Source organism: Merops nubicus, unplaced genomic scaffold (assembly GCF_000691845.1).
Source record: "Merops nubicus isolate BGI_N331 unplaced genomic scaffold, ASM69184v1 scaffold4718, whole genome shotgun sequence".
Classification (NCBI taxonomy): domain Eukaryota; kingdom Metazoa; phylum Chordata; class Aves; order Coraciiformes; family Meropidae; genus Merops; species Merops nubicus.
In genome coordinates this window covers 8,400-30,561 of record NW_008627677.1, presented here as the reverse complement: position 1 = coordinate 30,561, position 22,162 = coordinate 8,400, and the positions used below count along the sequence as shown (strand labels likewise).

The window sequence follows — 22,162 nt, the reverse complement described above, 5'->3', positions numbered from 1 at the left end:
CCACCCCCCTCAGCCTGTCCTCCCAGCAGAGCTGCTCTCCAGCCCTCTGATCATTTTTGGGGCCACGAAGCAGGAGGTGGAGGTGTGCTGAACATGGGGGGGGGTGTGTGGGCAGCAGGGTGGGGATGGAGAACCTCCCATGGGGTTCATGTGGGGCTGAAAAGGCACCTTTCTTCTTACTGCCTTTGAGGGATTTTGGGCTGGGGGCTTTCAGTGGGGGTTAACCTCACCATGCTCTTACAAAACCACAGACTGAATTTGGGTGGGAAGGGACCTTTCAAGGTCACCTCATCCAACCCCCTGCAGGGACAGGGACATCTGCAGCTAGAGCAGGGTGCTCAGAGCCCAAACCAACCTCCCCTGGGATGGTGCCAGGGATGGGGCAGCGACCACCTCTCTGGGCAACCTGAGCCAGGGGCTCAGCACCCTCAGTGTCCCACATTTCTTCCCTCTCTCTAGACTAAATCTCCCTCTTTTAGTTTCAACCCCACCTCCCTTGTCCTGTTGCAACAGGCCCTGCTCAAAAATCTATCCCCATCTTTCTCACAGGCCCCCCTGAAGTCCTGGAAGGGACAAGAAGGTCTCCCTGGAGCCTTCTCTTCTCCAGGCTGTGGAATGCACTGGTGCTGTTTGCTGCAGTCCCAGGAAGTGGGGAAGGTGCTACTGGCATCCTGAGGAGCAGCCACTTGGGCTGAAGCAGGAGGTGGATGGTGTCCCAGGGCTCCTGCACTGCCTGGGGAGGTGGAAATCCAGCCAGGTGGCTTCTTATGGGGAAGTGGTGCCAGACATCCAGGTACTTTTGTGTGGAAGAGCTTGTGGTTATGGATGTGGAAGAGGAAAAGTGTCAAGCAGCAGGTGAGGAGTAAGAGCACTTGCCCTGCCAGGACCTCTGGTGTTGTGTTTTGGGGGGCACGTTGGTCACCAGGACTTGGAGCTGGTGGGATCTGCTGCTGTGTGTGTGACCCAGGGGTGGCTGGGCAAGGCCACCTCTGGAGAGACCCATAGGGTTTGTGTACAAGGGGAGATCCACCCCTTGGTGGAGTGAAATAAGAGGAAAAATGTCTTTCTAAAATGACTTCAACCTCCTCCTTGCTGCTTTTCTGATGGTGGTGATCTAGAAACATGAAAATTGCTAAAATCTGGTCATGTCTCTGCTTTCCTGTGCAGTAATGGCAAAATGATGTTACCTAGAGGGAACTGGGATTTGGTCTTGGGGGAAAAAAAGCTGAAGAGTTTCAACAGTGGTGACAGGGACAGGCTTAAACTCTCAGGGAAAGACAAACCTCATTAGAGCAAGATTAATTTCCCACTGGGAACTCAACAATTCTTTAAAGAACAGGATGAATAATGGATGACAAGTTGGCATCCGTGCTACCTTTGGAAAGGGAACATGCTGGGATGCTGAACTGGGAGAACTGGTTTCATTCAGCCTTGCAGGGGGAGGAGAATGTCACTCCCAGCTCTGAGGGGGCTGGTGGGGAGGGGGGTGGTCCCAGCCTCACAGGTAGAGCACTGAAGGGGGGGTGTGGTGTCTGCAGGGGTTGGCAGGACCAAGGAGAAGGTTTGGGCACCTCTTGATGAGCTTGTGTTGTTTAATCAGAGGGTGTTGTTGGGATGAACCCCACGAGTGTGTCTCTGACCCTCTCTCCACGCTGGTGGCTGTGGTCCTGTGTTGTTTTGGGTGTGCAGCAACTCCTGCAGAGGGGATTCTCAGTGCTGCAGACTCTCTTTTGCTCACAAAGAGATGCTTATTGCTGGAATTCTTTCCATATCTTTGAGCTCTGCAGACACAAAGCTCCACTGAGCCATGCTCTCCTCATCTGCCCCCAAAATCTGCTGGCCCCAGTCTGGTCTTTCTGCTGTAGGTGGGAGTTATTTACAAACCTGCTTTTCCTCTCAGCTTTGCCCCCTTGCCAAACCAAATATTGCCTCCACTATAGCCTGTGGGGTCTGTGAGTTGGAATCATGGAATCATTTAGGTGGGAAGAGAGCTTTCAGATCGAGTCCAACCCTTCCCCCAGCCCTGCCAGGTCCCCACTGCCCCGTGTCCCTCACACCACATCTCCACAGCTTGGAAACCCCTCCAGGGGTGGGGACTCCACCACTGCCCTGGGCAGCCTGGCACAGCCCTGGGCAACCCTCCAGGGCAAGAAATTGTGCCTCAGCTCCAACCTCAACCTCCCCTGGGGCAACTTGAGGCTGTTCCTGACCCCCCCTGGCGCCAGGGTCCTGTCAGGAGCTGTGCAGAGCCAGAAGGTCTCCCCTGAGCCTCCTTTGCTCCAGGCTCAGCACCCCCAGCTTCCTCAGCTGCTTCTCCCCACACTTGGCCTCTAGACCCTTCCCAAGCAGCCTCATTCCCCTTCTCTGGCCACGCTCCAGCCCCTCAAGGACCTGCTGGGGATGAGGGTCCCAAAACCAACCCCAGGATTTGAGGTGCAGCCTCCCCAGTGCCCAGCCCAGGGGGATGATCCTGCCCTGCTCCTGCTGGCCACACTAGTGCTGATCCAAGCCAGGATGCTGGTGGCCTTCTTGGCCACCTGGCCACCTGCTGCCTCATCTCCACCTGCCTGTTGACCAAAACCCCCAGGTCCTTTCTTCTGGGCATCTTTCCAGCCAGTTGCTTCTTGTTTGATCATCCCTGTGGATCCTCCTCCTCCTCCTCCCCTGCCTGCTGTGCTGCACCCCAGAGGAGTTCCCTCTGAGGGCATTGGGCAGACAAGGACACCCCTGGGTGGGTGATGATGGGTGGGCTGTGCTGAACAGGATAAAAGAAGGGACATTGGGCAGGTCCCTGTTCCCCTGCCAGTGCCAACCTCTGCTTGGGCACCTTTTGGCCATGAGGGAGCTGCTGTTGCAGGGACCCCAGACAAGGCTGGAGCTCCAGGCTCCTGGGGTGTCATTTTCTCTGTTCCTGAAATCCTGCCTGTGTGATGACACAAGGATTTGGAGAGTAAACAAGAGTTTTCTGTCGTGCTTGGCTCGATGGGGGTTTTTTTTTCAGCACTCCTGTAGGATTTTGTTCTTCATCCACAGCCCCTGCTCATTTTCCTGCTCTTTATGGCGTGTAAGAGCAACATAATAACTGGGGTTAACTCACTTGCCACCCTAATTTATCAAGGCCTCGTGAGCAATGGTTGCTATTTACTCCTTTGGATTTCTATGGAATCTGAAGGGCTTTTATTTTGGGTTGTTTTGGTGAACAAGCCTCCTCCTGAGGATTACGAGTGGCTTCCCACGGTGCCTCCAGAGCTCATTTCATGCTCAAAAAAACAGAGCTGGTGGGGGCAGGAGCTTGGTGAGCCCCATCCAGCCCAGCCCCTGCCTTTGCTGGAGGCTCGTGCTGGCTGAGGACCAGTGACTGAGCCCTCTGCTTTTAAAGCAGAAGCATCTCTCCAGTAAATCTCTCCAAAGTTGTGGATTTTGTACCTTATCCTCATCCAGGTGTTGGGGCTGGTGAGGAACTGGCAGAGCCACATCCAGACACCCCAGGACTTGTCCTCTGTCTGCTGTGGGCAACCTGGGTGCCAGCACCTTACTCCTGCCTGAGCAAACCTTCCTCTCCTCCCTTCCAAGGAGAAGAGTTCCCTGGAAAACACCCATCCCATGGCAAGACACCCTCCTGTAGCCCAGAGCACCACGGTGATGCACCATCCTAGGAGCCCACGTGCTCCTGGGGAGGGGGCTGGAGAGCTTTGGCCTCCCCAGGAATATCCCAGGGTGGAGTTGGGAGCTTTCCACAGTGAGGAGGGGAGCTGGATCCGTGCTGGGGCTCATCCCAAAGCCCATCCCAGGCTGTTTGTGTGCTCCTGTGGATTAGAGCAGCCGGGAACGTTGTCATTGTCCTCTTGGCTCAACGAGATGGAACAGCTTGTGCTGTTTTGCAGCTCTGCTTGATGGGGCACTGAAGTGAAATTAAAGGGAAAAAAAATCCAAGCAGAGCTGCACCAGCCTGTCACACACACATCCCAGTCCCCTCTGCTGGCTGGAACCTGGCTGCTGGGGGAGCTGGGGACCTCAGGCCAAGCGTGAAGGTGTTGGAGCTGCTCCAGGAGCTGCCTGGCCCTCACCGTGCTCCCCTGGCTGATGTCCCCCCTGCCAGCCTTTCATGAGCTGTGTGGATCTCTCCTGGCCACCCCACTCGGGGCTGCAGCCATCCTGTCACTGTGCTGGCACCTCCTACCTGCCCCTGGTGCTTGGAGGTGACCCTGTGCTCACCCAGCTTTGACTGCTCTCCTTCCCTTTGCACCTCCTCCTTGCTGTGATGTTCCCTCTTGGGTTTTTTCCTTTCTAACTTTGGTGCTGGCAGCTTTCCCTGTGAAGATGCTTTTTTTTTGGGGGGCTCAGAGCAACGTCCTTGCTGTCCCCACTTCTGCATTGTCCTCTCCTGCTGTGCCCATGGTTGCTCTGAACGTGCCCTCTGAGGCTGTGGAAGAGGGAGCTGATCCTAAACACAGCAACAACCAGAAGATGATGAAGAGTGGAGGAGGACAGACTAAAGAGAAGGAAGAAATTTTGGATGCTGAAGGTGCTGAGCCCCTGGCCCAGGCTGCCCAGAGAGGTGGTGGCTGCCCCATCCCTGGAACCATCCCAGGGGAGGTTGGTTTGGGCTCTGAGCAAGCCCTTTGTGGGGGGGTTGGACTAGATGACCTTGAAAAGTCCCTCCCCACCCAACCCAGCCTCTGATTCTATGACAGGATGACAGGGGTGACCTTCCAGCCTGGTTATCCTTTTCACTTTGAGGTTGGGAAGCTTTGTTTCCTTTCCCTTTCTTGGAAAACAAGCAGAGAGGAGAAGGTGCCTTTGCAGTGCACGCTGCTGACTGAGAGGTTTGTAGCTGATCCTGAAGTTAGTGCAGGATTAGGCTGATCCCTGTAATGCCTTATTGGCATCAAGAGTCTTGCACTTTTTATGTGCCCAAGAGAGGCAAAATCCCTTTGTTTTGGTTAAATAGAAGCATTTTCTTGACAGCAGCTGAGATTGGATGTATTTTTCTTTCTTTCTCCTGCAACTCTCAGCCTGGTGCCTTCACCATGTGAGCCCCAAGAGGGTCGTGTGGACCCTTTGGCTCTTCCAGCTCTGTTAGTAATTGCCAAAGGGGTTGGCAACTGGTTTGGCCACTGGTTTGGCCACTGAAATCCTCAGAAAAACTGTCTCTGATGTGGGTTTCTTGTGGGACCTGCACGCCTGCCTTCCTCCCTCCTCCTACACCCCAAGCTTGGGGGGGTTTTGCCTTGCCCTCCACAGAGTGGTGGCCCCCTGTAGATCTCCCCATCCTCCAGGGTTGCCCAGGACCAGGCTCTTCTGCCTTTGCTTGTGGTGGTGCCAGGAACCAGACCATGAAAATCTTTGTGGATCTGTTGCTGACCTGCAAACCAGGGTTGGTTTGAGGTTTGACATCTTCTTTGGGAGAGGCTGAGGAAGGGCTGAAGTTAGTGTGTGATCTTGGCAGGCTTTTCTAAACCAAATCCTTGAAACACATCTCAACAATGAGTTCAGTGTGTCATGGTATCTACTCAATAGACTCAGAGGCTTCCCAGGGGTCAGCAGTACCTGGGGAACATCTCTGATTTCAGCAGTACCTGGGGAACATCCCTGATGTGGTCCCTGCTCTTTCTGGGACCATGTATGACACCAGAATGGGGCTCAGCAGCCTGTGGATGGAGTCGTGCTCGATCTGGTCTTACCCCAGCTCTCCTCTCCTCTTGAGGGAGGTGAGGACCTGGAGGAGCCCATGGCCAGAGGCTGTTGTGTCACCTCTCCATGCTGGTGAACATCACCTTGCTGCAGAGTCCCTTGTTGGCTGCTTCTCCCTCTCCAAAGCAGCCTTTCACTACGCACCATCTGTTGATTTTTAATTCCCCATCATTTGTTTCCATGTCTGTGTGATCTTGTACTTTCATTAATTGTGCTGCTGAGTTTCTTAGTCTGGGAAGTCAGGGTGGGTTTTTTTTCCCCCCTCTCTGTCAAAGCTATTTTTTCCTCTTCCCACCAAGAAGTGCTTTTGTCCTTTGGATTTTGCTCTCTGGGCCAGTCTTGCTTCAAAAGGAATCTTTTGGGAGAGCCAGACTCATGAGTGTGGAGCTTCAGCACAGCCCTGGGCACAGGCATGAAATGGCTTTAAAAAGATCTGCCTGCAGAGCAGAGACCTTCAAAACCAACACCATGGGCAGCCCCCCTGGCTCTGCCTCTGCCCCTGGGGCTTGCCCATGGAACTGTAGAGTCCTTTTGGTTGGAAAACACCTTTGAAGATGGAGTCCAACCCTTCCCCCAGCACTGCCAGGTCCCCACTGCCCCGTGTCCCTCACACCACATCTCCACAGCTTGGGAACCCCTCCAGGGGTGGGGACTCCACCACTGCCCTGGGCAGCCTGGCACAGCCCTGGGCAACCCTCCAGGGCAAGAAATTGTTCCTCAGCTCCAACCTCAACCTCTCCTGGTGCAGCTTGAGGCTGTTTCCTCTTGTTCACTTGTTCCCTGGGAGACCAACAACCCCATCTCCTGGGCAGGTGATCTTGGGGCAGCGTGAGAACCTTTCACAAGAGCTTTGCACAAGTGTGGGATCCCTCCCAGGTCTGACAGGTGCCCAGGTTCCATCCAGTCGTGGTATTTTGGGGCTGATTCAGCCCCTCCTTACCCCTGCACGTTGGCTGCTCTCCTCCCTCTCCACCCTGAGCCTTGGCACGAGCCTTGGACCAGGGCTCTGAGGAGCTGCTGAGGGTTTCAGTTTTGGACTGGAGGAGGCAAATGCCCTGAATCTCCCCGTTCCTGCTGCTTTCTGTGGTGTGTTTCCAAGGCAACTGGAAATTCAGAAGACCACAAACACACTCGTGTGTCTTCTTCTGAGACCTTATCCTCCAGTACACAGGTAAACACTCTCCCTGACATTTTCAACCTAAGTGTTCATCTGAAGGGTCCCCACTGTCCCCTCGTGTGGCTGCCAGCAGCCCTGGGGGATAATTGTCACCTTTGAAGGCTTGGAAAGTCCAACCAGCTCCACAAACAGGTTTCCTTTTGTTCCTTGAGTGTTTTTTCCCCCCCCACCTCAGAGGGGAGCAGCAGAGAGGCTGCAAAACCAAAAATGGGGATTTGCAGCAAAGGGGAGGAAAAAGTAGCAGTGGTTTGATGTTTTCTGGAGAGATTGGTGGGTTTTTTTTCTCCAAGAGGGACAAGGGAGCTGTGCCAGTGATGGGAGGGTAAGAAAAGTTTGAGAAAGGGCAGGAGGGGAGCGGGGAAGGCTGGAGCAATTGTCCCTGAGGAGCTGCTCTTGGGAAGGCTCCTCAGCTGGTTGTGTTTATGAAATGTAACCTAAAATAATCAGTGAAACAGAAATTTCTGGTGGGGTTCCTTCTGCTTTGGAGACTCTCTGTACAAGCCTTGTGCTGGTGTTTGGGCAGGGAGAGAGCAGAAACCAGGGAGGTGGCAGGGCTGGGAGCCTGGCAGGGGCTTGGTGCAGCTCTTGGGGGCTTCATGGGGGAAGTCAGAGTTTGGTTCTCACCCGTTTGACCTCGCAGAGGTTCTTCTCTGAGCCTTTCTGAACAGGTTTTGGTGGTTTATGTTGTTCTGCCCTTCCTTTCAGCTGCTGAGGGTCGTGGTCTTTTCCCCTCCAGCATATTTAGCACAACAGAGATCTCTCCTCTCTGTGTTGCCTGCATGAGAGACTCCAAATTTGAGTTCATAGTGGGGAAATAACCCTGGGCAGGCTCTTGCATTGAGCTTCAATGAAATGCATTCAGGTGAAAAGGAGAAAGGCAATGACCTGGCCTGGGGTCCTGCTGTCCTGTCACACCAGCCTGTGCTCCTAGAGCTCAGGATGGAGGCTCAGCCTGGGGGGATTGTCACAGGCTTTGACCTCACTGGGTTTTTTCCCTTCCTGTTTCAGAGGGTCTGGCAGTGGGAGTTGGATTCGGGGCTGTTGGAAAATCAGCATCTGCGACCTTCCAAAGTGCCAGGTAAGCCACGGGCACTCCTGCCCTGCAGGCAGGGGGGTTTTGGGGCTACACCTCTGCCCCTGGGGAGGTGCTTTGGCTCTGTCCCACGTCTCTACCGAGCCAGGGTGCTTGGAGAAACGTTGGCTGAAAGCTGTTTGGCAGCAGAAGGAGCAGGAGGAGCAGAAGCAGCTCCTAGTGCTGTTGCATTTTCCTGGTGGTTGTGGCTCCTCAGCCGTGACAGCAACGCTGAGATTTTCCACAAAAGCAGCAGCCCCCAAGGGGTAGGAGCAGCTGCTGGGGAAGCGTGTGGTGGCTTTGTTTCCATTCCTGCCAAGCAGGGCTCCCAGACTCTGGCACTGGTGAGATAAAAGCTCCTCATCTTCCTTCTCCCTGCATCCCTGGCTCTGGTTTTGGCAGCGTTGCCCCCACGCTCCTGTGCAAAACCTTTTTTGGGCTTCTCTCTGGTGTGAATCTAGGGGGTTAATCAGCTCCTTTAAAGTCCCTGGGTGGGGGTTTGGGCTTCAGGTGCATTGTCACACCAAGCTAGAGGCAAAACCTGGCTGTGGAGGGTGGGTGGAGGCAGGGAGAGCCCCGCTGCTGCCCCACACCACTCCCCCAGATGAGCTGAACCCGGGGCAGTGCTGAAGAAATGGGAGAAAGGAGAAGTCTGGTGTGAAGGAGGAGCTCTGGAAGAGCTGCTGGCACCTCTCTGCGGCTGGCTGGCAAACAGCACCCTGCTGCTGAGGCTCCTGGACGTGTGTGAGCACAGGATTCTCTTTATTCCTGCTTGGATTTCTCTCTGGAGGCTGGGGGCACAGCACGTTTCCTTCACCCTTTGGTTCTGCTGCAGCTGATGTGGTTTGGGGACAGGCAGTGAGGTCAGTCTGGGAGTAACCTGCCCTTGGGGAGGAAAGTGCTTTGAAGGACAAGGGGGGATGGTTGGGAACTAAAAGAGGGAGGTTCAGACTAGGTGAAAGGAAGGGATTTTTAAGCTATGAGAGTGCTGAGCCCCTGGCCCAGGTTTCCCAGAGAGGTGGTCGCTGCCCCATCCCTGCAACCATCCCAGGGGAGGTTGGATGAGCTCTGAGCACCCTGCAGATGTCCCTGTCCCTGCAGGGGGTTGAACTCAGTGACCTTTAAAGACCCTTTGCCACCCAACCCAGCCTGTGATTCTACAAGGACCCTGCAGAGCCAGGAGTGAAACCTTCTGTACCCAGCACCCTGTTACATCCCGATGGGGACCCCTCCTGACCTCACAGGCTGGCCCTGCCCTGGGACACCTCCATGGCAGCAGATGCCCTGCAGATTTGGGTGAGAAGAGCAGGATGCAGCAGCTCTAGACACCGTGTTTCACTAACCTTTTGAAAGAAAAGGCTCTTCAGAGAGTCTGTAGAAGCCCTAGAGATGCTTGAACAAAGGGACGTTTCGCTGTCAGCTGCTCGGTCAGAGTTAAGAAGCCAGCAGCAGCTGGTTCTTTCTCTGTCTTTACAACAGCATTAATCATGTTAGATGAAAGGTGGAGCCTGCACCAGGAAAATACCAATGCAAATGCAGTCAGCTGGGAAAGGAGACAAAATAACTCCCTTGCCATCCATCTGTCTGTCCCTGTCATCTGCGGGCAGCCCCGAAATCGCTCGGCGTGGCTGCTCCGCCCTCAGGCCTTCTGGGAATAGCCCAGAGTGAAGTTGTAGGTGGCTAATTGGTGTTAAATAGGCTTGAAAAGGAGTAGGGGATTGATGAGGGAGAGAGCTGACTCTTCAGACCCATCTGAAAGGGCACGTTGGTCCTTGGCCAAGCTCAGCTCTTCGGGGACACGACCGTCGCGCTCCCCCTCTGCCCATTGATTGGAAATAGTATTTTAATGAGCCCTGTGACTCAGTTTACCTCCTCCATGCTGCTCCTGCCTCCCCCTGGGTGGGACTAAAACTGCCTCAGCACTGAGCTGAGCTGGAGCTGCTTCTCAGGGAGGTTTGTTCCTTCCAACCCTGAGTCGTGCAGAAGGGTTTATGAACGCTCTGATGCTCTTGGAGCCTGAAGAGGAGATGCTGAGGCCTGGGGATGCTGAGAGATGATTCCAGGGTTGGCTGTGACTTGTCCACACTCACCAAAGGACCTTCCTCCTTGCCTTGTGCCCAGTGAATAAACTCTGGCTTGCATTGCCTGCTTGCATTGCTCCCAGAGGGGGAAATCCCAGCAGGAGATCACCACAGGAGTTAACACCCTGTTCCCCAGACCTCACAGGCATCCCTGGAGGCTGGTTGGAAGATTTCTTGGGGTGCTACAGAGCTCCTGCCCCAGCCCTGTGCTTGAGGCTGTGCTGTTGCAGAGCTCAGCCCCAGCTCAGCACGTTGAGGGATCATTTTGGGGGTTTTCAAGCCCAGGGGAATTGGGTGTGCAGCAGAGATGGGGCTGGTTGGGAGCTGTGGTAGCTGGTGAGCTCTGGCAGGGTGGTGCAAGCAGAGCACTGCAGGCATAGACCTGCAGCTGATGGTTTGAGTCAGGGGGTGCTTCAGGGTTTGCTTAAAAACTAGAAAAGGATGCTCAGGGAGCAGGGTGGGATTCTTGGCTTTTAAAAACAACTGGTGCTTTGCTTGGGCTGGCATCACCTCTGCCATTCCCACGTCCCAAGGGATAGGACAAGAGGAAATGGCTTCAGGTTGTGCTAAGGGAGGTTGAGGTTGGAGCTGAGGAACAATTTCTTGCCCTGGAGGGTTGCCCAGGGCTGTGCCAGGCTGCCCAGGGCAGTGGTGGAGTCCCCACCCCTGGAGGGGTTCCCAAGCCGTGGAGATGTGGTGTGAGGGACACGGGGCAGTGGGGACCTGGCAGTGCTGGGGGAAGGGTTGGACTCCATCTGAAAGGTCTCTCCCAACCCAAACGATTCCATGACTCAGTGACTCTCTGGGTTCTGGTTAGGGTCCTGCCCCTCCTCTCTGTGCCTGCAAGGTCCAGCAGCCCCTGGGCTCCTCCTTCCAGCCGGGTGCTGCCTGCCAGGCTCCTGCCAGGCTCCTGCCCATGCTCATCCGTGTTTCTTTGCTGCCCCCGGGTGTGCAGCTCTGTTCCTGCGATCTGGCTCTGCCAGATCATGGCCATTTGTTCTGTTTAGGGCTTGTGGCATGGGGAGGAGGGGACACCCTGCCCCTCTGGCCTGGCAGGAGGTGCCAGAGAGCCTCAATCCATGCCCGAGCAGGTCAGGTCTCGGCGCTGGGGCTGGAGCTCTGCCCCTGCCCCCCGGGTGGGTGCTGATTCTGCTTCACCTTGGCACCTCAGCCTCTGTTGGAGAGGTGGCACAAGCTTTGTGGTGGCTTAGAAGGGATTTAGGATGACTTCATGTCTTCTTTTGGGGTGTTTCCCCCAGGGGGCTGAGCCTTGGCTTGTCCTTGAGCAGCAGCAGGCTGCTGCTGAGCATCCCTCCCACCCTGCTGTGGGTCACCTGCCTGGTTCCTCACGTGGATAAAACCAGCCAGAAGTCCCACGGGCTGGAAAAAGCAGCTGAGGACAAAGCTGGCGTGGTGACAGAAGAGTTGCTGAGACCCCAGTGCCCAGGGTGAGGTGTGGTGCCCCTGCAGAGGAGCAGTGCCCAGCCTGGGGTGTGTAGCAAGCCCCCAGGAGGAGTAGGTCCCCTCCAGATGTGAGCAAGGAGCCAGGAGCTGCTCCTGGCTGCCATCCAGGCAGGAAGGTAAAGAGAAGGGCAGCCATGTCTTAAAAAAGCTGCTTTACCTCCCCCTCTTTGCACTCTGGAGCGTGGGGGGAGGAAACTCTCTCCACCTTGTGTGGCTGATTTAACAGGAACCAGATGGGGCTGGAGCTGCTGAGATCAAGATGGGCTGAATGTGCATTTTTCTGGGCTGCCCTGGGGTTGGGGGGCAGACAGGGGGGCCAGGCAGGGCTGGCCAATGCTGATGCACTTTGTTGGTGGCTTCCCTGGGTGTAGGAAGAGGGACAGGGCAGGTCCCAGCTGCACATCTCCATCCGTGTGGAGGGGAACAGTGTGTGCTGGGGCTGGTCTCCCTCTCTCCCAGTCCTTGAGGTGTCTTTTAGAGGACCAGAGCACCTCCAGATGGACCCTGGGGTGACCCTAAGCTCCTCATCCTTGGGGGGTTATGCCTGTGGTGCTGGGCAGCTGCAAGGTGGGGGCTGGCAGGGAGGAGATGCCCCATGCCCACTCCCCATCCCTTCCCTCAAGACCTTCCTGGGTGCCACTGCCTTGGCACCCCAGGAGCCTGCAGCATCTCCACTCCTGCATCCCCTCCCCACAGCCCTGGAAACACAAGATGGGGTCCCCAGGGACCCTCTCTTCTCCTCCCCTCTTGTCTTGTCAGAGGCTTTTCCTCTGGGAGTCAGCACCAGGGGCTGGTTCTCCCCTGCCCATCCCACCCAGCACCACGCCTTGGTGTGGGTCTGGGGGCAGCAGAGGTGGGTCCTGGAGGATCCAGCAGGGATGCAGGAGCCTGGTTCTGCTTCTAGCCCCCTGCAAATCCCCCATGTGCCATTTGCTGTCAGAGAGCAGGAGGCAGCTTGTGCCCTACACAGACACCCAGAAGCCAAATCCCTTTTTTTCCTTCTCCCTGCAAACGTTCTTCTGTCAAAGAGGAATTCACCAGAACATGAATTTCCTCAGCCAGGGTTGCAGGGTTGCTCTGGGTCTGGTGGTTTCTGCAGAGCAAGAAGCATCCTCATCCTCATCCTCATCCCCATCCTCATCCCTGGGTGCTGCTCCTCTCCTGGCTGACACTAGGTGGTAACATCCCTGTTCCTATCAACCCACCCTGGCAGATTTGAGGCTGTTTCATGGTTTTCAACCCTACAGGACAAGCCCTGGAGCTAACAGGACTCCCAAATGTGGCTTTTTCCCTGGCAGAGCTGCTTGCATCTGAACCATTCCAGGGGTTCACCCAGGTCCCCTTCAGTCAGAGGGGGGAGCCAGCAGCCAGGGAGCCCTTTGGCACCTCCCTGCTGTGGGTGCCACCCCCTCAGCACCCTCTTTTCCTGGGCACAGCACTGCCAGGGCTGGGAGCCTCCTGGGTGAGGTGGATCCACCTGACTCCTCCTCCCCTTCAGCTGCACTCCAATCCCACCAGAGAGTCTGTTGCATCCTCTTCTGCAGGTTTCAGGTCAGAACCCTGCTGGTTGTGGATGCAAAGGAGGGAAAAGCACAAGGTTTTTTGGGGGGGGTGTTTAATTTTGGCCAATCCTACCCCAGCACAGCTCCACATGCTGACGACCCATCATGGTGGAGCTCAGAGCAGCATCCCCCATGCCCTAGCTCTGTCCTGGGTGAAAAGCCCTTTTTGGGACAGCTGGAAGTGCTGGAAACAGATAGATTTCTCCTTTTTTTTTCCCCTTCTCAATGATGATGGTGACATTTCCTCCCTCCCAGCACAATGCTTCCCATTCATCAGCCCTTGGGCTGGGAACAGTGGCCTTGTTTGGAGCTGTTGTGCCCACAGATTGTTTCCTGTCCAGCTTTGGTAAAACAGGCAGCAAAGAGGCTTCCAGTTGACAGGCAGACTTTGACTATGGCTTGGAAAATATTATTTCATGGGACAGCCTGTGCCTCCCACGCTGTGTCTCTCAGGCTGGGAAAAAAACCAACCCCAAAACAGGCTGGATTAATGTACAGAGATTGAAACCAGGCAAAGATTTTATACTGTGTTTTCTCTGAATGAATGGAAATCATTGTGGGCTGGGAGACAGCAGAAGACACGTTGGGGTTTTTCTCTTCTTCACACACCTCCAACCTCCATCTCTTGCTTATGAATAGATGCAAAGTGGAGCTAATAAAGAGGCTGCTCAGGTAGGATCAAAAGGTGGGGTTGAATCTCGACCTCTTTATCAGCTCAGGGTCCTGCACAGAAACATCTAATGGAAAAAAAACCCACCTGGATGGGGATTTCTTCCTTTCCATAGGATCCCAGAGAAACCTTCTCCTGCCCTGGGGGCAGAACAAAGCCCCTGGTTACAAAACAAAACTTAGAAGGTGCTTAATCAGCACCTTTTAATTAGCCTCTCCTGAAAGAAGAGATGTTTATTGCTGAGGGAGGGTGAGTTAAGAAGCAGGGTAGGTTGCTTCAGAGTTTATTGAGTTTAATTCTTGAGAGAAATGGTTGTGAACAGGTACTGCAGCTCCTCCAGGAAAAACTTTGGGCTTTGTCTGGCCAGCCTGTGCTCCTGCAGACAGACCTGCTCCTGCTTTGGGGTGGCACCAAGGGGGGCAACCTGGGCACCTGGCTGCAGAGACACCTCCTTGGCCAGTCTGTGGGTGAAGAGCAGAGTGTGAACACATCCCTGGTCCTCAAAAAAACGTGGTAGCTGGGTGTGGTGACAGCAATCTGGGTTGCTGGACACTGGGCTGGGGCTGAATTTAAATTTGAGGGAGATTTCCTGGGTATAAACCAGGTCTCTGGAGCCCAGTGAGGACCCTCACCAGCCTGCAGCTCCCCCAGCCCCCCTGGGTGATGGATGGGCAGTGGGGAGGTGCTCCTGTCCCACCCTCCAGCAGATGTGCCAGCCCCCCCCTTGGCAAAGGGAACTCCTTCCCTGCACCCCAGACACTGACAGAGGGAGGAGGGGGTTTGGAGGATGCTTTTCTTGCTCTTGGAGCCTCCCAAAGAGGTTCTCTGGGGTGGTTGCCTGTCGTAGGGTTGGCCAGGGGCAGCTCCTCCCTCCCAGGGAATGCCAGAGAGGAGCTTTGTGCCCACTGCCAGGTCCCATAGGGATGCTGGGCAGGGGGTGGAGGAGATGAGGAGCCTCTTCCAAAAGCAGGCAGGCTGCAGGAGGTGTGGAGGGCTGTGAGAGATGTGCCCCTTGTGAAGTTCAGAAGGCAGCAGGAAGGTGCTTGGAGTCAGGGCCTCAGCAGGGGAACCCTGCCCAACGTGGTGCAGCCAAGCTGAGCAGCAGCCTGTGGGCTCTGAGGCTTCTGTCTGCGTGCCAGAAGGTTCCTTCACCACCTTGGGGCTGGAAAGTTTGGTGGCAGCTCTTCTTCTTCTTCTCTTGCCTGTCCTTTGTCTGAGGTGGATGTGTTGAAAGCCTGTGGTAGCCCAGCCCCTGCTGGTCCCCAGCTCCTGGGGCTGGATGGGTGCTCCAGCCTTTCTTATTACCCCAGGTTGGAGGAGGAGAAGACCTCCCATGGCAGCAGAGAGGTCTCCAAAGCCTGGCTGCTGGCTGCAAATCCCTCCCTGGCTGTTGGCATTTACATCAGTGTAGAAATAGCCTCCCCTCCTCTTCCCTCTCGTTCATCCTTGTCCTTTATTCAAGTCTCTAGACCAAGGAGGGTTTGGGGTTGGTTTGTAACACTCAGAGAGACAGCTGACCTCCCAAACACCCTCTGGCTCCATGGAAAGTCTGTGGAATAGTTGTTTTCTTCTCTTTGGTGGCCACTGTGTCTGCAGATACAACCTGGAGGCCAGGAGGTGCCAGCAGCAGCTCCCACATGGAGCTCTTTGGCCTTTCACCTCTCTGAGGGCTTGGTGTGGAGCTGCCCAGCCCTTTTCCTGGGGGTGCTGTGGCCAACTGGACAGTTTCTGGCCAAACTACAATGGCCCAGCAGCAGGAGAAGGCTTCAGCTCTGTGTTTGCCAGCAGCAAGAGCTGCTGAAGGGGTTGAAATGCTGCCCCAGGGGCACCCTGAAACCTCTGCTGGAGGTGAGGCACTCGTCGTTCTCAGTGCAGCTCTCTTGGGTGTCTTCATCTCCTCTGGTTTTTCAGGAGAGCAGCTGCCCAGAGCTGAGGAGGACCAAGAAGGGCTCTTTGGGGTCTCCTCTCCATGGTGGTCCAGGCTGTCAGTGATGCTCTGGCTGCAGGAGGGGTAGTGATGCAGTCCCAGGAGGCACTGCAGAGCCTGGGTGAGGAGGTGAGCTGGAGCTGTGTGAGTATTTACCCTTGAATGTGCTCCCTGCTCCCTTTTTGGCCCCAAAATCTGGCAGCCATCTGTTCTCCAGGAGAAAGGTCTCTCTGCAGAGGGCACCTGCACAGCTCCTGCTCAACCTTAGAATAAAAGAAAGAGGGGAAAGGAAAAAAAAAACCCAACCCAACCAAGCAGAGAAAGAAAAAGCCCTTTTCCCTCTTTATCTTATCAAGATCATGCCAAACAAAGTTCCCTTTGAACAGCAGGTTCCTCTCTGCAGCCCCAGTGGCCTGTTCCTCTCTTTAGCAGCTTGGTTTAAAAATAAACCCTCCGAGGAGGGGAAGCAATTTGAATGAAGACATTGTTAGAGAACACGATTGGATAATAGAGCCTTTTATAGCTACAGCTGTTAGGAAATTGTTTAGTTCCAGGGGTTTTTGGGGCTGCAGAAAGGAGCCTCTCTGGGGCTCTCCTCCTCTCCCCGGGCAGAGGGAAGAGCAGGGACCATTTCAGGCCTTTTAATTTGGCTTTTTTAAGCTAACGAGCCCCATCAGGGGGCAAAAGTGGAGGCAGGGGAACCACTGGGTGCAGCCCTGGGGGGGTTGTTTTCAGTGACTCCCTTCATCCTTCTTCCCTTCTCTTTCTCGAGGCTTTTTTCTGAGTGTGCTGGTGGCTGCCAAGGCAAGAAAAACCCTAAAAATCACCCATTTAAACCATCCCCCTGCCCTCATTATTTGCACTGAGATTTCCACAGCACCTAAAATGAGTTTCTCTGCCAAACGTGCTTCCAGCCTGAAGATTGGTACCCCAAAAAAAGAGGAGGGTTGGTGGGTTTTGTGTGTGGGGCTATAAATGTTAATTAATTGGCAGAAATTATTGGGAATTTTTATAGGTGGGCTGTCATTCCAACCCAGCTTCCCGACCACCCAGCTTCTGTGAGTGTTTAATCTTTTTAAATCATCTCTTTTAATGACTTTTGTAAGGTTCTGGGTCTCCCCCCAGCTCCAGCCCTGCTGGAGATCTGTGCAGCCACCTCTTTAAATCCCCCTGGAGTGAGGGATGTGCCTCTGTGAAGATGTAAAACTGGAAATGAGCTGCAGCTTGATGCTGTTTAAAGTGGATTTCATGAGGTCTCACATGAAGAGGGTCTTCAAGTGTTTAAAAATAGGTGCTTCTGATTTGGAGGCTCTGGACTGAAGCCTCCTGGGGATGGTTGGGGTTGGTCCTCAGTGGCCTGGGGAAGGATGTTCTTGGTTTCTGCTTGATAATGAGAATTTTCTGTCCAAGCCATCACCTTCAGGAGCTATGTCTGACAAGGGGTGAGCTCTTGCTGTCCCTGCAGACTCTTCTGTGTCTGGGCTGGAAGTCCAGAGGTCATCTAGTCCAACCCCCCTGTCATCAGCAGGGACATCTCCAACTAGATCCAGCTCCTCAGAGCTTCCAGGTACTGGAAGGATGAGAGGAAAAGAGCTGAAGTTGCCCTAGGGGAGGTTTCAATGGGGTATTAGGCAGAATTTCTCTCCTGGCAGAGTGCTGAGGGCTTGGCCCAGGCTACCCAGGGAGGTGCTGGAGTCCTGGAGGGGTTCATAAACGTGTGGGGACGTGGTGTAGTGGCCGGGGTGGCGTTGGGTGGATGGTTGGACTTCATCTTGGAGGTTCTTTCTGACCATAGAGATGACTTTAGCCCAGCAGCCCATCACTGAGCAGCTGGATGTGTGTCTGTGTGGTGGATCCTGGTTCTCACTGAGCTCCAGCAGAGCACAGGGCAGGACAAAGCCCAGGGCTCCCAAGCAGCTGGGGTCAACCCATGGCATGAGAGAGGAGAGAACAGGACCCCACGAGGCTTTTGGAAGGTGGCTTTGTGCTTCCCAGAGCTGGCAGAGGTGAATTTCTACCCTGTGCTGAGTCTGACTCACAAACCAAACAGTTCCAGCAGTAACCTGGCAGAGAGGAATAAAGATTTGGAAACCCCAGAGGAATTAAATAGTCCCCAGACAACGGGACCCTCCGTGCCAGCCAGGGGTGGGTACATCCCAGGCAGAAGGTAGCTGTGACCACCAACCAGCCCCTGTGGCCACCACTTGCCACCCACCCTGGTTGATGCTGGGGTTTGAACTCTCTGCTGCCAGGAGCCACTTGCCTCAGGGGTGGCTCTGGGGGGGTCAATGGACTCGTGGCTTTTTTGGCTTCACCAGGATGGGATGGGGCAGCGACCACCTCTCTGGGCAACCTGGGCCAGGGGCTCACCACCCTCAGCATCCAAAATTTCTTCCTTCTATCTAGCCTAAATCTCTCTCTTTTAGTTCCAAACCATCCCCCTGTGTCCTGTCCCAACAGGACAGGCTCAAAAGTCTGTCCCCAGCTTTCTACCAGCCTCTCCCCAGCGGGAGCCTTCTCCTCTGGGGCTGCCCCAGCCCAACTCTCTCCTGCTGGGCTCCCAGCAGAGGGATTCCCCCATGGGATCATTGTTCTTGCCCCCTTGGCCAGCTGCATCCACCTCTCTGAGCTAATCCCTCGTTTCCTCAGCCAATTAATCTGTAGTGATAACGATTTGGTGGCTCATCAGGAGGGTTTGGAGGGTCAGCTCCTGAGGGGGGGCACAGGAGGGTGCTGGGTGAGCTGAGCTTTGTGCTGGACCTGCTTTGGAAGCTGAAAGGTGCAGGGTTTTTTGTTTTGAAGTAAGTTGGGGATGGAATCAGCTCAGGCTTGTGAAGGTGTTGGGATGTTTCATGCCCAGCCACGTGCCAGGGCTGTTTGCTGGTGAGGGGAGGAAGGTGCCAGCCCCATCCTGGGATGCCAGGAGAGCAGGAGAATCCCTTTGCTCTTCAGCTGAAGTTCACCTCCAGGCTGCTGCAGGCCGAGGGGAGAGCAGGTTTTACAACTTGGAGCTTAGCCTCCCACCTCTTTGGGATAAATGAAGGGTAAAATTGCCTCAAATGGTAAATTTTGGCTGCCTGGTGGATCCTGAGTGGTGCCTGGTGGAGGCTGGCGAGGGGCCAGGAGAGCAGAAGTGGCACAGCCTGGGTGACACGTGGCTTGGAGAACAGGGAGAGGGAGGGAAGGGGTGGGAAGAGGGCTGGAAGTGGCTCCTGAGCACCAGGACAGAGGGTCCACGTCCTCTGGGGTGGTGCCCACCACGCAGGGCTCCAGCAGAGCCCTGACAGGACCTTCCCTGTTCCTGGGAGCAGCTTCTGCTCCAAACTCTGCCCCTTTTTGTGCCTTTGTGGTTCTCCTGGTGGCTGCCCTCAAGAGGAGGAAGTGTGATAGGTTTATATCTCTTTTTTTTCTCTTATTTTTCATGGTTTTGAGGGTCTGAGATGAATTCTCACAGGGCAAACATGGCATCCTGGATCAGAAATGGGGGGGTCCAGCAGGAGTAGGGAGGGGATGGTGCCCCCAGACTCAGCACTGGTGAGACCCCACCTTGAGTCCTGTGTCCAGGATGAGGAGGACATGGAGGGGCTGGAGCAGGTCCAGAGAAGGGCAACGAGGCTGGGGAGAGGGCTGGAAAACATGGGAACCTGGCTGAGGGACCTGGGGTTGGTTAGGCTGGAGAAGAGGAGACTGAGAGGTGACCTCATTGCTCTCTACAACTCCCTAAGAGGAGGAGTGAGGCTGGTGTTGGTCTCTTCTCCTAAATTAGTGATGATAAGACGAGAGGAAATGGCCTCAAGTTGTGCCAGGGGAGGTTTTGATGGGATATCAGGAAGAATTTCTTCCCTGAGAGAGTGGTCGGGCACTGGAAGGGGCTGCCCAGGGAGGTGGTGGAGTCAAAACCCCTGGAGGGGTTCAACAAACCAGCAGATGCAGCCCTTGAGGCTGTGGTTTAGTGGTCAGGGAGATGCTGGGAGGAAGATTGGACTCAATCCTGGAGCTCCTTTCCCACCAGAGTGCTTCTAGGATTCCATGAAACCAGGAGGAGCATCCTCCTCCCCTTTGCTCATGCAGATTTGGCCTTTGAAGGGCTGTGAGCACCTGCAGTGCTGGGGTACCCAGGAGCCCCCCTTTGCCCCCCACTGCCCTGTGGCACCTGAGGCCACAGTGCCAGGGCAATTCCCACCTGGGAACCCTGAGCTGCCACCTCCACGGGCCACCCTGGGGAGGGGGGGGAGAGCCCTGATGTCATCTGGGGAACCCAAAACAATCAGCCCTTTCAGGGCAGGCTGATAACAATCCAAACAGTATGTAAGGGCCTGCCATGCAAGAATACACATGCACATTATACACTGCAGGGAATTGAAAGCCAGAGTGAAAAGGGGCTTGTTAAGAATATGTAGCCTGCTTTCATAATCAGTTGGTCAAAGAATAGGCCCTTGAAAACAAGGGTTTAGGCTTATAGAAGGCTTTCTGTGCCTTGACCTTGCAAATAGGCAGAGATGCCAACTCTTTTTTTTTTTTTGGATACTCCCAGTGTGGTGCCCTGGCCGTTGGCAAGGGAGAGATTTGGGGTAGGAGGTCTCCAACCCTGGTGTGTGTTCCTAGGGCCCGTGGAGGTTTCTCGCCAGGAGGAGCTGCTCCTGGGTGGGGTTCCTCTGGGGTGTCACAGTTTTTTACCTGGTCTTCCTTCAAGCTGCAGCATTGGGCACCTCAAAGTGTCGGGCAGGCTGAGTGTAGGGAAGGATGAGGGGAAAGCAAGGGCAGCCCAGCACTGCAGGGCTCAGCTGTCCTGTTGGAGAAGGTTGTGGAGGACACCACCTCTGCTGTACACCAGGCTGGGGCAGAGAGCTGGGCAAGGTCCAGTGTTTGTTGGCTTCATGATCCTTGGTGCTTCCAAGGATACCTGAGCCTGTTGTGGTCCACTGTTGCTTCCCCTGGGCTGCTCTTTCTTGGAGCATGTTTGTAGGCTGAGGGTGAGCCCCAGGGCTCCTTGTCTGCAAAGTGTCTTCTAGCTAGATAGAGGTGACCCATCAGAGCAGAGGGCACCTGCTTCTGACCCCCTCTCTCTGCCACTTACACCCCACTTCCCTCACTTGAGAGACCCTCATGCCTCTAAACATTTCACCCTGGGGCTCCATCACCTCCTCTCCCCCTTGCCACCTCCCCCATGCCCCCTTGGGCACTCTGGGGTCCCCTCCCCTGGGCCAGGCAGCTCCAGCCTGTCGTTGGGCATCTGTTTTACAACGTGTTTCTTTGCAGCAGGGGGAAACCTTCCAAGAATCCCCACCTAGTTCTGTAATAAGGCTGCCTTTGTTCCCCTCCTACACAATGCAGCTTTGATTCAGCTGCTTTCTCACCCAACCCTGCTGCCTGCAGGTCCACAGGGGAGCTCCAGAGGAGGTGTGAGGTGTGTGCAGGGCTCGGGGAGAGGAACGTCCCTCAGGAGGGATTTCTTTCCACCTTTTGGGGCTTTGGAGGTAGATCTGCTTTGCTTTAGCCCCCCAGCCATCTCCTGAGACGTGGTGCTGGGTGAGCAGAGGTGGAGCTGCCCTTGGGGCAGGGCAAAGAGGGAGCTTTGTGTGTTCCTGGCCTCCAAGCTGTCACAGAGCTAGCCCCATCCTGGGGAGTGTCCCTAGAAAAGGCTCAAAAGGCCCCAAAATCCAAGAAAGGGTCAAGCAGAGCTGAGGTGGGAGGAAGCATCCAAGGACTGAGTGGTCCTAGGGGTGGGGGAGCGTGGTCTGGGGGAGCAGCAGACCCCTGAGGGGGCCATTTGGGGACTGGAGGCTGGGAGGTGAGGTGGAAACCTCAGCCCCACACCGAATCCAGGAGGTTCTTTCTGACCCACGGATGCCCCAAGGCAGGGGTGAGCTGCCCCACGTGCAGGGACACTCATGGCCTTTGCCTCCACGTGCCACAGCTTTGTGCCCAGCGCCCACCCTGGCTGCCAACACCCCTATTTTGGGGGAAAACAAGGTGAAAATGTTGGCCAGGGAGGGGCACGGGCGTTGCTGCCTCCCTGCTGAGGGCTGGGGAGGTGCTGGGCTGGCCCTGGTGGGTCTGTGGTGGTGTTGGGCACACTGTGACCCTGTGCATGCCATGGCTGGTGGCACGGGGCTCACTGCAGCCTGGTGCTTCCAAAGCCACCACTGCCCCATCCCAGGCATGTGCCAGACCTGCTGGGCACCCAGCACCACCACGGAGGTGGCCCAAGCTGATGGGGGAGAGCAGGGAGGAGGGGGCAAACCCCCTTTCTGCCAGGTCTTTCCCTGGGTAAAAAAACACCCTCTTTTCCTCCTGCTTTTTGGGGTTCCCTCCTCCCAGCAGGACTGGGGACAAGGGGGGGGACTCGTCCCCCTTTTGGTACAGACCCCTCCATTCACACCTCCCTCTCCCACCCCATTAATTTGTTGTGGTTGGGGCCAGTCAGAGCTGCTTTGTGCAGAGGGGAGGGAAGGAGGAGGAAAAGCCCAGTGCACAGACAGCAGCTCCAGTGTTTTCTAAAAGGGATGTTTTTT

The 22,162-nt window shown here is 55.3% G+C and overlaps 1 protein-coding gene across 1 annotated transcript in view; it reads left to right on the top strand.

Moving 5' to 3' along the window:
- Positions 1-22,162, top strand: part of SLC39A11 (solute carrier family 39, member 11) — a gene marked incomplete at its 5' end in the record, with an annotated part of 35,524 nt that overhangs the window by 10,096 nt on the left and 3,266 nt on the right. The window contains one exon of the mRNA XM_008946403.1: positions 7,880-7,949. Coding sequence (XP_008944651.1) covers positions 7,880-7,949 — 70 coding nt within the window. The remainder of the gene's footprint in view (positions 1-7,879; positions 7,950-22,162) is intronic.